The sequence below is a fragment of the Lampris incognitus genome, chromosome 11, assembly GCF_029633865.1.
Source record: "Lampris incognitus isolate fLamInc1 chromosome 11, fLamInc1.hap2, whole genome shotgun sequence".
NCBI classification, from domain to species: Eukaryota; Metazoa; Chordata; class Actinopteri; order Lampriformes; family Lampridae; genus Lampris; species Lampris incognitus.
In genome coordinates this window covers 3,125,495-3,139,317 of record NC_079221.1, presented here as the reverse complement: position 1 = coordinate 3,139,317, position 13,823 = coordinate 3,125,495, and the positions used below count along the sequence as shown (strand labels likewise).

The 13,823-nt window shown below is 47.6% G+C and overlaps 1 protein-coding gene across 1 annotated transcript in view; it reads right to left on the bottom strand.

Moving 5' to 3' along the window:
- The window catches only part of pkp4 (plakophilin 4), a 117,465-nt gene that overhangs the window by 23,828 nt on the left and 79,814 nt on the right, over nt 1-13,823 (bottom strand). The window contains exons 8-11 of the mRNA XM_056288858.1: nt 9,278-9,448; nt 5,059-5,269; nt 3,673-3,805; nt 2,258-2,471 (exon numbers count right to left, since the gene is read on the bottom strand). Of these exons, the coding sequence (XP_056144833.1) occupies nt 2,258-2,471; nt 3,673-3,805; nt 5,059-5,269; nt 9,278-9,448 (729 nt within the window). The remainder of the gene's footprint in view (nt 1-2,257; nt 2,472-3,672; nt 3,806-5,058; nt 5,270-9,277; nt 9,449-13,823) is intronic.

Here is a 13,823-nt window from a genome sequence, read left to right as displayed (position 1 = left end):
ATGTAGTGAGGGAAGACATGCAGGTGGCTGGTGTGACAGAGGAAGATGCAGAAGACAGGAAGAGATGAAAACAGATGATCCGCTGTGGCGCCCCCTAACGGGAGCAGCCAAAAGTAGTAGTAGTAGTAGTTTATTTATTGTTTATTTTGACTTAAAAAAAGGAAAAAAATGCACTGATCTTTTGTCTTTTATCTAGGTCTATGTCTTTTCACATAATGGCAGACGGAGTACCCCTCTTCATTTCACTGCACGTTTTACTTTGTATTTCTGTGCATGTGACAAATAAAGTACTTGAACTTGAACTTGAATACGCAAAACTTCCTGTTTTGGCTGCAACCTAGAGGAAGTCTTTCCTTTATAACTCACATTTTTTGGATTATCAAAATTCTTTTAATAACTTTCGATCACGTCGCTGCCTGACCTGAGTCAACCGTAGATGTGAGTCGTGCATGTGTGAGGGTAAACGGTTTACCCAGCTTCGTTATATTATGAAAACAAAGACAGAGGTTATTATTTCTGGTTCCTCCAGTGTTATCAGCAGTGAGTGACTTGCTGACATGTGAAATACAGCCGACTACTTGTGTACTTTGAAGACTCATACCTGAATACATAATGCTTTGACACCATCACTGCCCAATCCAAGGCAGGTGTAGAGCTACGTTTGACTCAGATCCGGCAGTGACAGACAGCAGCACTGGTGGAGCGAACTAGAGAGTGACTGGAGAGAGGGAGCGGCGGTAGCGAGAACAAAAGTTTTCAAAGGTTTTGAATCACCGCAACCACCAGAGCGTCTTCATCATACAGTCATAATAACTGCACAAACATTTTAGGCTGACACTAGGTCCAGTAATATGTGAGATTAGCCATGGACACACTCACATGCACACACACACACACACATGCGTGTGACCAAACGCCTGGTGGGGATAACAGAGACACAGAGACACAACTTTTGTGTGACTTTCGTGTGGACAAAATGAAACGGGATCGCTCTATTAAATTTGCATTTGGCAGTAAGCCTAGCAGTTCCAGTTTAGCTGCAAATGTTACATATTTAAATCATATCCTGATTTGACCCTTCATCATGCTCACATTGTAAAAGAGATGTTTGTGCACCAGTTCAAGCAGCTAATCCGAATAATTCTGGCGAGCCCACTGCCAAGACGAACAAGATAACACATCAAAACATAAAAACTTCTATCAAAAGACTGATTTGTTTGAGCACATTACATAAAATCATAATAATAATAATAATAAAACAATAAAATAATAATAATAAAACAATAATAATAATAAAATAATAATAATAATAATGTATTACATTTATAAGGTGCTTTCTCTAGACACCCAAAGCACTTCACAGTGAAGGGGGCAAACTCACCTCAACCACCACCTGTGTGCAGCACCACCTGGGTGATGCACGGCAGCCATTTTGTGCCAGAACCCTCACCACACATCAGCTTGAGGTGGAGAGGGAGGAATCATTGAGCAGATTACACGGGGGGATGATGAGGTGGCCAGATGGAGAGACATAGATGCCTGGGCTAAATGTGAGTTTGTAAGTGAGTGAGTAAATGAGTTAGAGGCCAGGTTCATGAGGCACCTCACATCTAAATAAAAAACTACCATAATGACAGTTCATTACACAATATAAAAAGTGTAGCAGATTCAGGGGGCAGCTAGCCAGCCGCCGCCGGGAATCGAATAAGGGTAGCACAGGCAGCACAGGCAACTTCGCTAACCAGTCAACTCAAGGGTCGGACCCATTAGCCAAGGGCTAGCGAGTCTAGTCATCCGTGGTCGTTACACTACCCGCCTCCTTGGTGAAGCGCGTCCCCACGTGTCAGCATAACAGCTCCCTCACGCCTCTGGGCGCACGTGCTTCCGATGGCCTCACGGTGTCACCATCCACTTCTGTAGCGAATTCAGCCAGAAACTGCCACTGTAGCCGGGAATCGAACCTGGGTCGAACAATGGGCGACTGTGCTAACCAGTCAACTAAAGGGTCCAACCCATCCCACTCCTGACACCAGTATAGCGAATTCAGGGGGCAGCCTGGAATCCGTCGCAGCCGGGAATCAAACACAGATAGCCCGAACCACGGGCAACTGTGCTAACAAGTCAACTAAAGGGTCCGACCCATTAGCCAAGGGCTAGTGAGTCTAGTCACCCGTGGTCATTACACAAGTAAGCACACAAACACACATACACGGCAATGCCCCAACTCCCCTCATGAACATGAGACATCTGTGCTTACCCGTGACAAGCTCACGCACTTCTGCGTCAACAGTCTTCCTCAGCAGGCGGAGCAGGGCAGGGATACCGCCAGCGTTTCTCACGGCCACCTTGTTGTCGTCCATGGCCTTTCCATAGACTAGATTCCGTAGAGCCCCGCAGGAGTTTTTCTGGACCTCCAGGACCTTGTGGTCAAGTAGGTCCACCAGGTGCTTGATGCCCCCGAGGCGGCACACCTAGAGGACAGGGTGAAAGACGGCGGGTCAGGCGAAAGAAAAAGACCAGGTTCCGCAACTGCTGTTGTGTGTCAAGCACAAACATCCCGAGCAGGTCAAAACTCTAGGCATGACTCCACATCTGAACCTTTAGGTTCAGACATGAGTTGTGCCTAAAGAACAGAAAACACGGAAATAATGTTCCACGTTAATATATCTATTGGCCATGTGTATATTTATGTGAGCAAACGGCAATGTAGTCATACAAGAGTGAAGTCATTTGGGAATTTTAATACTAACCTATGGTGATACAAAAAGCCCTCGCGATTGGAGATGATATACTTAAAGGACAAAATTGAGATTTTTCGTCTAGAGCAAAAGAAGTACAGTGAGAACCTTCCAACACAAAAAGTTACGTCTAAACAACAAAACCAAAAAGCTCCTGCTGCGGACAGTATGGTCTGAATAGATTTAAATGTTTTGACATTTAGCAACTGAGCATAAAAAATAAAATCCTCACATCTCAAATGTGCTGTTTTCTGCCATATCTTCTCAAGAGTCAGTGTTCTTTCACCGAACTGCATTAACAGTGTCTAGATATGTGGTGTGTGGAAGCACTTGTCTGATCGTGCTCGAGGTAAAAGCTACATCAACCTGTGTCTGTCAAAGTGTGCGGCTACACACCTGGATGCCTGCACATTTTTGCCTGTGGCTGTGCTCTTGGCCTTTAACATGATTGAGTTTGTGTGTGTGTGTGTGTGTGTGTGTGTGTGTGTGTGTGCGTGCGTGTGCGCGCGTGCCTGTGTTTCCACTTGAGTGTGAAATTTAAGTTGATGTAAGTATTCTATGGGCGCTGTGGGGTCCTTGCTATGATGGGCCCTCCCCAACCCCACCAGAGAACTCCAGAGGCACTACAAGTTCACCGCTAAGCTGTGAAATTCCAGAGGGGAGTCTGCAGAAGCACGGACACACACAGATGTACCCCCCCCCCCCCTCCACACACACACACATGCTGTAAGACCGCTAGGAGCTAGCTGCATGCAGCAAAAGGATCCTCAAGCACTAATCGATGCTTACAGAGGAGTGTGAAAAGTTGAAGGCAGGGCATACTAGCTACTGATCACTGGGGGTTCAGGGCTGGTGAGCATAGATGGGAAGAGTTGTACGCTGGGTACTAATGAAAGAGGAGCACATGGGGTGGTAGCAGTGGCGCGGTGCCTACCTCGACCTTGACGCGGTTATCACCGAAGCACAGGTGCTGCAGGTAGGCGGCGGCATTGGCTTGCACCGAGGGAAATTGGTGCTGCAGCATGTGAATCACTTCTTGCAGCTCTGGGTCACGCCAGGCAAACTCTCTGGAAACCCACGGGCAAAGTACAGAGGTATCAGCATGGCAACAGGAGACAGTAAATAAATAAACAAAGGAATTAAATAAATGAAAACACAACCCCACAACCTCGACTAGTGCTCTTTCCCTTAATACCAAACTCATTTTCCCCATCACCTTACCCTGGTTCTGCAGGTTAGAATGATACATTTAAGCCCAGGAAATAACATCCACATCCGGGGCTACATTACAAGCCCACCTTATTCTTGGATTATTGCTTTTTTCTGTAGACACCAAATCATGGAGGGCACCATTTGGCTTCAAGTTGCATTTAGCGAGTTTATGGGAGGAATGCAGCTTGAGTGGAATTTTATGCACTTGAGAGAACTTTGTTTTACACTCAAAAGCCATCAGAGTGAAAGTAATGCAGCATACCTAGTGCAATGTCACTTCCACATTTGTTCATCCCTGCCCATGGTTTGATAACTGGGAAAGTACCGCCGTGTGAAATTAGCAACATATCCCAAGCCAGGGGTCAGAAATAGGAGTTTATGTTTGGGATACGAGAAGACATGCTGTTGCACCTTGCTTGGAGTTTGGTCTTTACAGCAGGACCCTGCTCACATCAAATCAATGACTTTTAATGGAAGTTTCCAGTGTGAGTGAGAGACTTTCAACCCGCATTCCCTCTGGGCGCAAAACAGCCGGCGCTGCTAAAAGCAAGTCGCTGCATTTCCCTCAGTAGTAATCCTTTTGAAACAACACATTTTCTAGGGGGACTTAGTACTTCCTGGAATAGACATGTGGAAGGACATCCCACTACCCCCCACCCCTGGCGCTCCCCCCTTGAATAGTTTACTGAAGCACAGTAACATACAAGGGTGTGAACAGAGTACCCAATATGCAAGGTCAGGGGTTTCTACATAGGTCACCCAGCCCCCTACGCTCACACAAGCCTGTGCGACAAGAGCAGACGCAGCAGTTCAGCATGTGTGAGAATCCACTGTTAAGTCGCCAGGCGTAGGGCAGGCAGCACCACAGGCTGAAGGCTGTGGATGGCTGCACATGGAGGGGTGGGGGGCTCTCTCTGTTTGAATAGTAAGGGGACACCAATGTTGATCCAGCAGAACAGGGAAGCCTTGTAAGCATTCTTCCCTATGGATGACTGAGTCCTGCTACGTTCCTGCTGGACACTGACCACCGTCTAAATCCCAGGGGTTAAACGCAATCCCTAATCATTTAATACAGACAACACTGGAGTAATATAAGATCAGCGCCTACCTGGGGTCCTTCTGGATGCTGTCAATGGAAGGGGAGCGGGTGGCACCGTCATCCATGACAACAGCCTGGCGGGTGTAGGTGGGATCGGAGGGCCGGTACTGTGCGGAGCGGTAGGGCTCAGCATAGGTGGCTGCTGAGTTGAGAGCGTAGTTGCTTCTTTGGTATGTCATGGTGTTGCGCTGGCTGGAGGTCCTCTGAAGGCTCCCCACACCTGAGGGCCCAAAAGCAAACCCACCCCCAGACTGAGACTTCAGCCAGAACGAAAGCACACAAGCAAACACATATTGGGAGGTTAGCAGAACTATTCAGAGTTATTGTTCGGACCTTTTTTGGCTCAACTCTGAGCTGGGCACATGGGTGGTGTGCTGGTCTGAGCTGAAAGCACACACACACACGCACACACGCACACACACACACACACACACACACAAATACACGGCTGTTGTGAGAGGCACAGTAAATTCTCCCAATCTGGAACCAATTAATGGCAAGGATGAAACACAGCTCCCATGGTTCCACAGCACACAAGTCTCCGTCTTCAAAGGCCCGTTAGCATGTTGTTTGTTTTTACGAGGCACAGCTTTGCCAGCGGGATCCTGCCGGACTACAAACGGGGGCAGAAGGTTTCAACTTGCGTTAAAGGGTCTACAAATCCTTCCTTCATCCCTCGTTCGCGCTTTTTCTCCACTGTATTCTTAGGCTAACTTCACCCTACGCCGTAGTATGAAACCGCAAAACCAGCTCAGGAGACAGAAGGAGGCAAAGCGGCTCTTTACGAGTGGGGCTGAAGCATCACGGACACCAGCAGGCGGAGGACATCCTTCCAGATGGGGTCCAATATTCAGTCTGAGTGCATCTCCCTCTTGCCATCTTCCTTACAACTGCTTCTATTTCCTTCCCCCTTTCCTCTTAATGATATTGTGACCTACTTTTTGCAGCAACAAAAAAAAGGCGGCATGTGTCACAAACACTAACAGAAGTATACATGCAGGCTGACCGGGTTTAGTCCTCCTGCTTCACAAAACCATGTGACTGTAAGGCAGCGTGACTGCTGCTTTGGTCAGATCTCATATCTGCCACCCAGCAGGGACTGGGCATGTGCAAGCCAAAGCTCCCTCCCACCAAAAAACAAGACATCAACTCTTCCAGAAATACAATTATTCACATCAATGCACTTCTGTACTTGGCAGCGTTGTGGTGATCTTTCAGTGTAACCGAGGTCGAAGACATTCTCACACACAAGTAGTCCTGCATCAAACACGATCAAATACAAGCGTGAAGACGATAACACTAGAATTTGTGTTTCAGTTTTGTTAAAACCGTGCTCGACACAAAGCAGTTTGATACACCACACCGCCAGTTTCCATCAGGGAGCACGCTAGGCTAACTCTTCAAGAGATGACTTTGTTTTGAGCAAAATTCCTTAAGTACCCCCTTGTGGGGAGATATGGTAATTTTTTTGCATTTTTACAAGATTGTGCATTATTCTATCCACATTCCCCACCACATTTCCAAGCCAAGGAACAATATTTTCATTTAACATGAAAATCCTTGCTCCCACTTGAAGGGGGAAAAAGAAAAGCATACGGTGCAAGCTTCCAGAAAAAGATAAAGAGAGTACGGAAAGCGAGTGGGGGGGAAAATGGTCCATTAAAATTTCATTTCACACCATAACAAAGAATGCTCTGGGATCGAATTAGATTTTTTCTAATGAGGTAGGCTTTTCCATACACGCCATGCCACAATTCTCTCGCAGTCTCTCTGCATGTCGCTCTCCCTCTCAATGTAAACCCATTATAGGAGCTTATCTGTGGGGATTCTTCATAGCATCAATAGCATTTATTACTGGACTTATCGGGTGGAGCAGATCTGCGGTGTGCCAGGGAAGTGGCTGAATGGATGGTGCTCGTGTGTTTCAGTTCAGAATAATGGCAGTCTGAGGAAGGGGCAGTGATGAGCAGTAAATGCCAGCACTGGGAACGCTGGAAGAGAGCAGGCTGTTTCTCCAAGCACCAAACTACCCCTCCACCCCCACTCCACACTCACCTCCTGCCCCCTGGCCACCACTCCCCTCCAACCTACTCACCCCACCCCTTTACTCCCCCCCCCCCCACTTCTCTTCTCATCCTCAGTTTGACACACAGGTAATAGGACTCCTCTGTGACTGGGCAACATATCAGACCTGCCTGTCTCCTCTGGTGTCAAACCCCCTTCTCTAAAGCTACAGAAGGAAAGACGAGAAGAAACAAGAAGGAAAGAAGAAAATGGAGAAAGGAAAGACAAAGACAGACAGAAAGAAATGAGACTAAAACCTAGTATATGGCTGGACCGTGTATGGTCAGTGTTGGAAATTGTGGCCAGTTTGTTACAGGGGTAGTGTCTATAATGTGAATTCCTGGATATTAAATGTTAATGAGCAATTTTCTGTAGTGGTCCCAGAAATATCTGTAGTTAACATGTACTGAAGTAGCATATCACATGAGATGGTTAAGCTACTTTCAAGTGAAAAAAAAAAGGTTATAAATGCAGTTGCAAGAACAATACTCTCCACTCATATCTTGGGATGGTTGATTTGAAAGAGATTTAATTGTAAGTACACCTATTCCAATTATCTGTTAACTGCCCCCCCCCACACTTTCATCTGTTTCTATCCGCGGATGTCTTGTTTTTCTATGACTCACTCCACTTTGACAGGTGAATTCACACAGAATGGACTGTGGCTGCTGATGGCACCATGACCTGTGCATCACCTGCAACCCCTATCTGCCCCGTCTCAAGGTCCGATTCACAAAAGATACCGGCGCTAATGATATTACAGCACAACCATGTTCATAATGTTTTGCGGCTGAGTGCAATTATCCATGTGGCAAAGTATAAATGGTGGCTTTGCGCCAAGAACACAGTAGGCAGGCTCAATGTCATCCTTGATGTCATCAAGTACAGCAAGAATTGCTTGACCTGGTGACCTGTATCTGCAAATGAGTTCAGTCTCAGTTAAATCAAAAAGTGATATTCTGCTGTGAAATATCCTCTCCCGAGCACGGCCGGCATGATCACCGGAAAGTCTGGGCGTGACGCCCCTTATAAATGCACTTCAATTACCACCAAGTCTCTGAAGACGCTAATAATTTTCACTCTAACTGTGTGTGGCTATTAGTGCCGGGGTTTTTTTTTTTGCAATGAAGCTCATTTGCGTAGAAAAGGGCCATTATTGCACCCGATGTATACATGTTACCTTATTTAAATACGTGCAAATAGCACCAGAGCCCCCAGACGCTATTTGCTTGGCAGCACAGTGAGGGGTGCATTTCACCCTCCCCGGATGCTTTGAGAATTGCTTGTTTTCGTTTTGTCCTGTTTGTGTAGGTTTAGTGGCGGCAAAAGCCACGCGATCCTTTTGTGAATTCGCCAGCGAGTGTTTTGTCGGTGATTGCTATTTGGGGTACTTCAACGGTACGTTCTCCCTCATGCCTCTTGGTGCTCGCCGACCAATCGGGTAATTTCAGTGGCGTTGTTGGTCACCTGATCCAGCGGCCCAATGGAGAGAAACTGATCACTCAGTCAGTCAGGGACATTCATGTTTGTAGGGTTGGCCCACTGGCCAGCCCAGCCAAAAAGTAAAAGAAAGAAAGAAAGAAAGAAAGAACAGTGTCCCCCAAGGAAAAGTACGCCCAGGGGAACAGATCAAAATCAGGGCAGCAGCAAAGTGAAGAGAGAGAGAGAGAGAGAGAGAGAGAGAGAGAAAGAGAGACATCCAGAGAAAAGAGAAAGGGTCTTAGCCTGAACAAGACATCCAATGAAGACTTTCCAACTCAAGTGTTCTTAGAGCCATGAACTGCTGTATTAACAATGAAGCAATGCACTAAAATAAAAGGAGCGAGAGTTCAGAGCACTCTTCAGGCTTCATCACCATCGGTCTCTTGCCAGAGTCGTCTTTGCAACTACCTCTTACTTAGTGCTCCACTGGAAACTGGAGGATGCTGTGAGATGCAGTTTAGAAGGTTCTCTCCAACAGTCAGGGTGGCACATTTTGGTCAAAATCCCGACCTACAGTCTATATGATCACTTGTTAAATAGCCATGTTAATGATCTACTGGGACCGATTCACCACTATGTTCATGAGCTAACATCTGCAGACTCCCAGCTTCTGATCTCATTAGCATTGCTTTGTCTTTCACGATGATGCTCCTCTACCTTCGTCTGACATCGGGAGACCAACCTGAGGCGCTCCTGTACAAGGTGCCTTGCGGGGCATGGTTGGGGCTTCGGTACAATGGACCCTGGAAGGCCCGGTCCTCGTAGATGGGTGCGATGTGGCGGTCCGGGGACATGGCAGACCGCAAATCCTGGCCCAGTTGGCTGTGCTGACTGGCATAGGAGCTCCGTAGGCCTGGAGAAGGGGGGAGGACAGAGTGAAATTTTAAAAGTGGCCAGCTGCGGAGTGGCCTTGCGATTCGATGACCAAACAGTTACATATTCAGACCCCCTCCTCCATCCCCCCAACCCTACATCAGCCAGTGACTCCATCCACACCCATGTGCTCTACTTGTAACACACTGATCATTCAGTTCAACACTGTATCAGTCAAGACCGAAGGCGTGCGAGAGGTGACAGTAATACGGTGAAGTGCATGAGGAGAGGACAGACGGGCAGTGAGAGTGGGATGTTGAGGGGAAAATAGAAGAAACAAGGGGTCAGTGAGCACCACCATTTATCCACATTTCTGTGCTCGTCAAAGCTGAACCACATTAGCATCACAGAGTCACACAATGCCAACATACCATAGCTATGTCAGAGAACCAGCCAAGGTCAACACACGCACACTAAAATGTGGCGGGACGCAGATAGAGTAGGTGAACAGAGCAACACTCCATATTATCCCTGTGTGAATTTGACAGCTCGACCCCCGACTAAAGACTTAATTGAAATACATTTAGGGCTCATTTTCAGTTCTATTTTAAACTAAAAAGGCAGTTTTATGGTTAGCCACCCCCAGCTCACTAATCTTCTCTCTCCCACTCTCTCTCTCTCCCTTAATGTTCGTGTTTAATACGCAGCCAGTTCTCTTTCAGCATTCCCTTCTAACAGAAAAAAAGTGAGGCAAATTGCTCTTTTGACTCCCTTTTGCTTACAGACAGGAACACCTCATAGCTTCCTCTTGCTTAAATAAACTAGCTCTTACAAGACGGTCTAAAAGCTTACTTTGCAAATTCTGCTACTGGCACTCAACGAGGAAGAGGGGGGTGAGGACCAACTGGCTGAGCCAGCGCAGACGTTGGGAGACACAGTCCACACCAAACAACCTGGATTTTCTGCTGGCAGCCATGGTCTCGCCTGCTGGGGTCAGAGGGAACCCCACTGAGGTAACCCCTCCAATTAAGGTTTTTGCTGCCAGACAGGTCATGATGAGAACAGACGGTAAGGATGGAGTGATGCAGCAAGTCAGTGTGACTCAGGTCCTGGCAGTCCAGATGTGAAAATGATAACAGCAGCATCGATTGGCACCAACATCTGCTGCCCTGTGTAAAGCCATATAAATCTGGTAGGTAGCTATAACCAGCAACCTCCACCACCACCAGAGCACCTCATTCATCCATCCATCCATTATCCAAACCGCTTATCCTGCTCTCAGGGTTGCGGGTACGCTGGAGCCTATCCCAGCAGTCATTGGGCGGCAGGCGGGGAGACACCCTAGACAGGCTGCCAGGCCACCACAGGGCCAACAGACACATTCACACCTAGGGACAATTTAGTACGGCCGATTCACCTGACCTATGTGTCTTTGGACCGTGGGAGGAAACCGGAGCACCTGGAGGAAGTGTTTGCATGCATGTGTTTGTGTGCATATTCTGCCCACAGGATTTAATTCTGTTTCAGTCACTCAAGCAAACTAACAAAGTGAGCAATCAGCATTGGCTGGTTTGAATTTGGGTTGTTTTTCAGGAATACCGGCAGTTTGATTCATTGGCTCATGGGAACACCAAGCACACATATTTCATCCCTCAGTACGATTATTAATCGAAGAAAAAAAAAATCTAATTCAGCTAAAATTACGACGTGATCCGATTATTATTAGGAATGGCAGAGGAGAGTCTTAAGTATACTTATCATAAATATCAGGCAGAATTACCTGCCAAGCGGTGCCTTCTCTCACAACCAAATGAAAAGCCCCACATTAATGTTTAGCATCGAGTGGGAGATGAATAGTGTGCTGCGTTGGTTTATCAACTCATAAGTTAGTGCTTGAAAACAGATGAAAATAAGACTGGCCAACAACACTGAGCCTGACTCGCCTGTTCAGAAATTTGGGCACCAAATCCATTTCATGTGTTCTGACCCCCCCGCTTTTTCTCCGCAATTGTACTGGTCCAATTACCCCACTCTTCCAAGCTGTGCCGGTCTCTGCTCCACCCCCTCTGCTGATCCGGGGAGGGCTGCAGACTACCACATGCCTCCTCCCATACATGTGGAGTCACCAGCCGCTTCTTTTCACCTGACAGTGAGGAGTTTCACCAGGGGGATGTAGCACGTGGAGGGATCACGCTATTACCTCCAGTTCCCCCTCCCCCCTGAACAGTCGCCCCGACTGACCAGAGGAGGCGCTAGTGCAGCGACCAGGACACATACCCACATCCGGCTTCCCACCCGCAGACACGGCCAATTGTGTCTGTAGGAACACCTGATCAAGCCGGAGGTAACACGGGGATTCGAACCAGTGATCCCTGTGTTGGTAGGCAATGGAATAGACCGCTATGCTACCCGGACGCCCCGTGTGTCCTGGTTTTGAAAAAGAAACGCAACTATTGTCACCCCTAATCCTTGTGTAGAGAACAAGTTCCTAGAATAAATGAGAGCATGGATAGAAGGTTGACTGCCAAGTCATTAAAAGTAGAATTTAAACAGAAACAGATACGGGTCCACTTGATGAGGGTAACACCAAGACAATAAAACCTGGGCGGCTTGGCCTCTTTTAGGTCCAATTGAACAGGACTAAGGTAGAAATGGGATTTCATATGAAGTCATTCTTAAGTGTGTGTGTGTGTGTGTGTGTGTGTGTGTGTGTGTGTGTGTGTGTGTGTGTGTGTGTGTGTGTGTGTGTGAGTAAAACCTCGCATCAGTGGGCGCTGCTCAACGCTAAACCCCAGTGGACCTGCGTACAGTTGGAAACTTACTGCTTGCTGCACATTTCAACAGGCTTCAAACATAATTTGGGCTCCCATCCAGCCACACAAGCCCACTTGCAGACAGCTGCTTAACACCAATGCAACCATGCAGAACACACTAAATGAGGGATCCTTATCATTGTTTGAGACAAGGAAATGAATAAATAAGCATATTTGCCTCCACAGGGAGTGGGGGGGGGGTCTCTTGAGGCAAGGCTTGGGAAGTTTTCCTCCGTTATAAGAAAGCAGGGCAGAGAGAGGCTGACCTCCAAAGCTGTGTGCCCTCAGCGGTGGAGAGGCCGGGCCAGGGGGAGCGGCTCCCTCTCTGGTGTGACTGTGGTCAGGAGAATCCTATAATCTTCTGTTCTGGCGTGGATGCTTATCAGGAGAATCCACAGTCCAGTATTTAAAAACAACTGAATGTTTTAACAGAAGAACAATTCATGACGAGGAGACTGCTTCTCACTCCTGACCAGACTGGAGAGAAAATATGATGAGCTTTCTTGGGTTTTTTTTTTGCACGGTTTTCATTTTAAATTTTAAATACCAGTTTCTCAAACATGCATTGCCTGGGCACCAGCTCTCTAGTCCCACCGCTTTAGGGTTTGCTTCTTTCAGTCCAATGCCGTTTGGCTTAAAACGGTGTAGGCACTGCCAAAACCGGAAAATGCAGCTCCTTTTGAATTGAAACTACCAACCCGGCTGTCTTGCAACGAAATGATTTTTTCATAAAGTTTCATTCAACTATTTAATCCTGACCCAGTCGTATTGGTCTTAATAACGTGGATGTTTATGCAGCGTCTCTGAAACGGGGTCGGTGCCTGTCTGCTGCTCTGTAACAGGGACTGAGCACAGCAGACGCGTGTTGTCAGTGGGACGACGCCCGCATTTGATTCAGGTACACGTCAACACGGACCCCTGCACAAAGCTGGAGGAACCAAATGTCTTTCTTTCTTTTTTGTGGATTTCACCCCCTTTTTCTCTCCAATTCTGTCCAGCCAATTACCCCACTCTTCCGAGCCGGCCCGGTCACCGCTCCACCCCCTCTGCCGATCCGGGGAGGGCTGCAGACTACCACACGCCTCCTCCCATACATATGGAGTCACCAGCCGCTTCTTTTCACCTGACAGTGAAGAGTTTCACCAGGGGGACGTAGCATGTGGGAGGATCATGCTATTCCCCCCAGTTCCCCCTCCCCCCAAACAGGTGCCCCGACTGATTGTTGATCAAATGTGGGAACAATAGCTAGAAACTCGAGCGTTAAACTAAGACATTGTCAAGCTATTTTGTGATTAGAGATGTGCTGAGGATTTGTACAGGATAGTTCGTGAACAGGCATTGCTGGTTTCACCAGGCATCCCCAGGGGCTCAGTTATCCTGAACAGGCATTGCTGGTTTCACCAGGCATCCCCAGGGGCTCGGTTATCCTGAACAGGCATTGCTGTTTCACCAGGCATCCCCAGGGGCTCAGTTATCCTGAACAGGCATTGCTGTTTCACCAGGCATCCCCAAGGGCTCGGTTATGCTGACCAGGCATTGCTGTTTCACCAGGCATCCCCAGGGGCTCGGTTATCCTGAACAGGCATTGCTGTTTCACCAGGC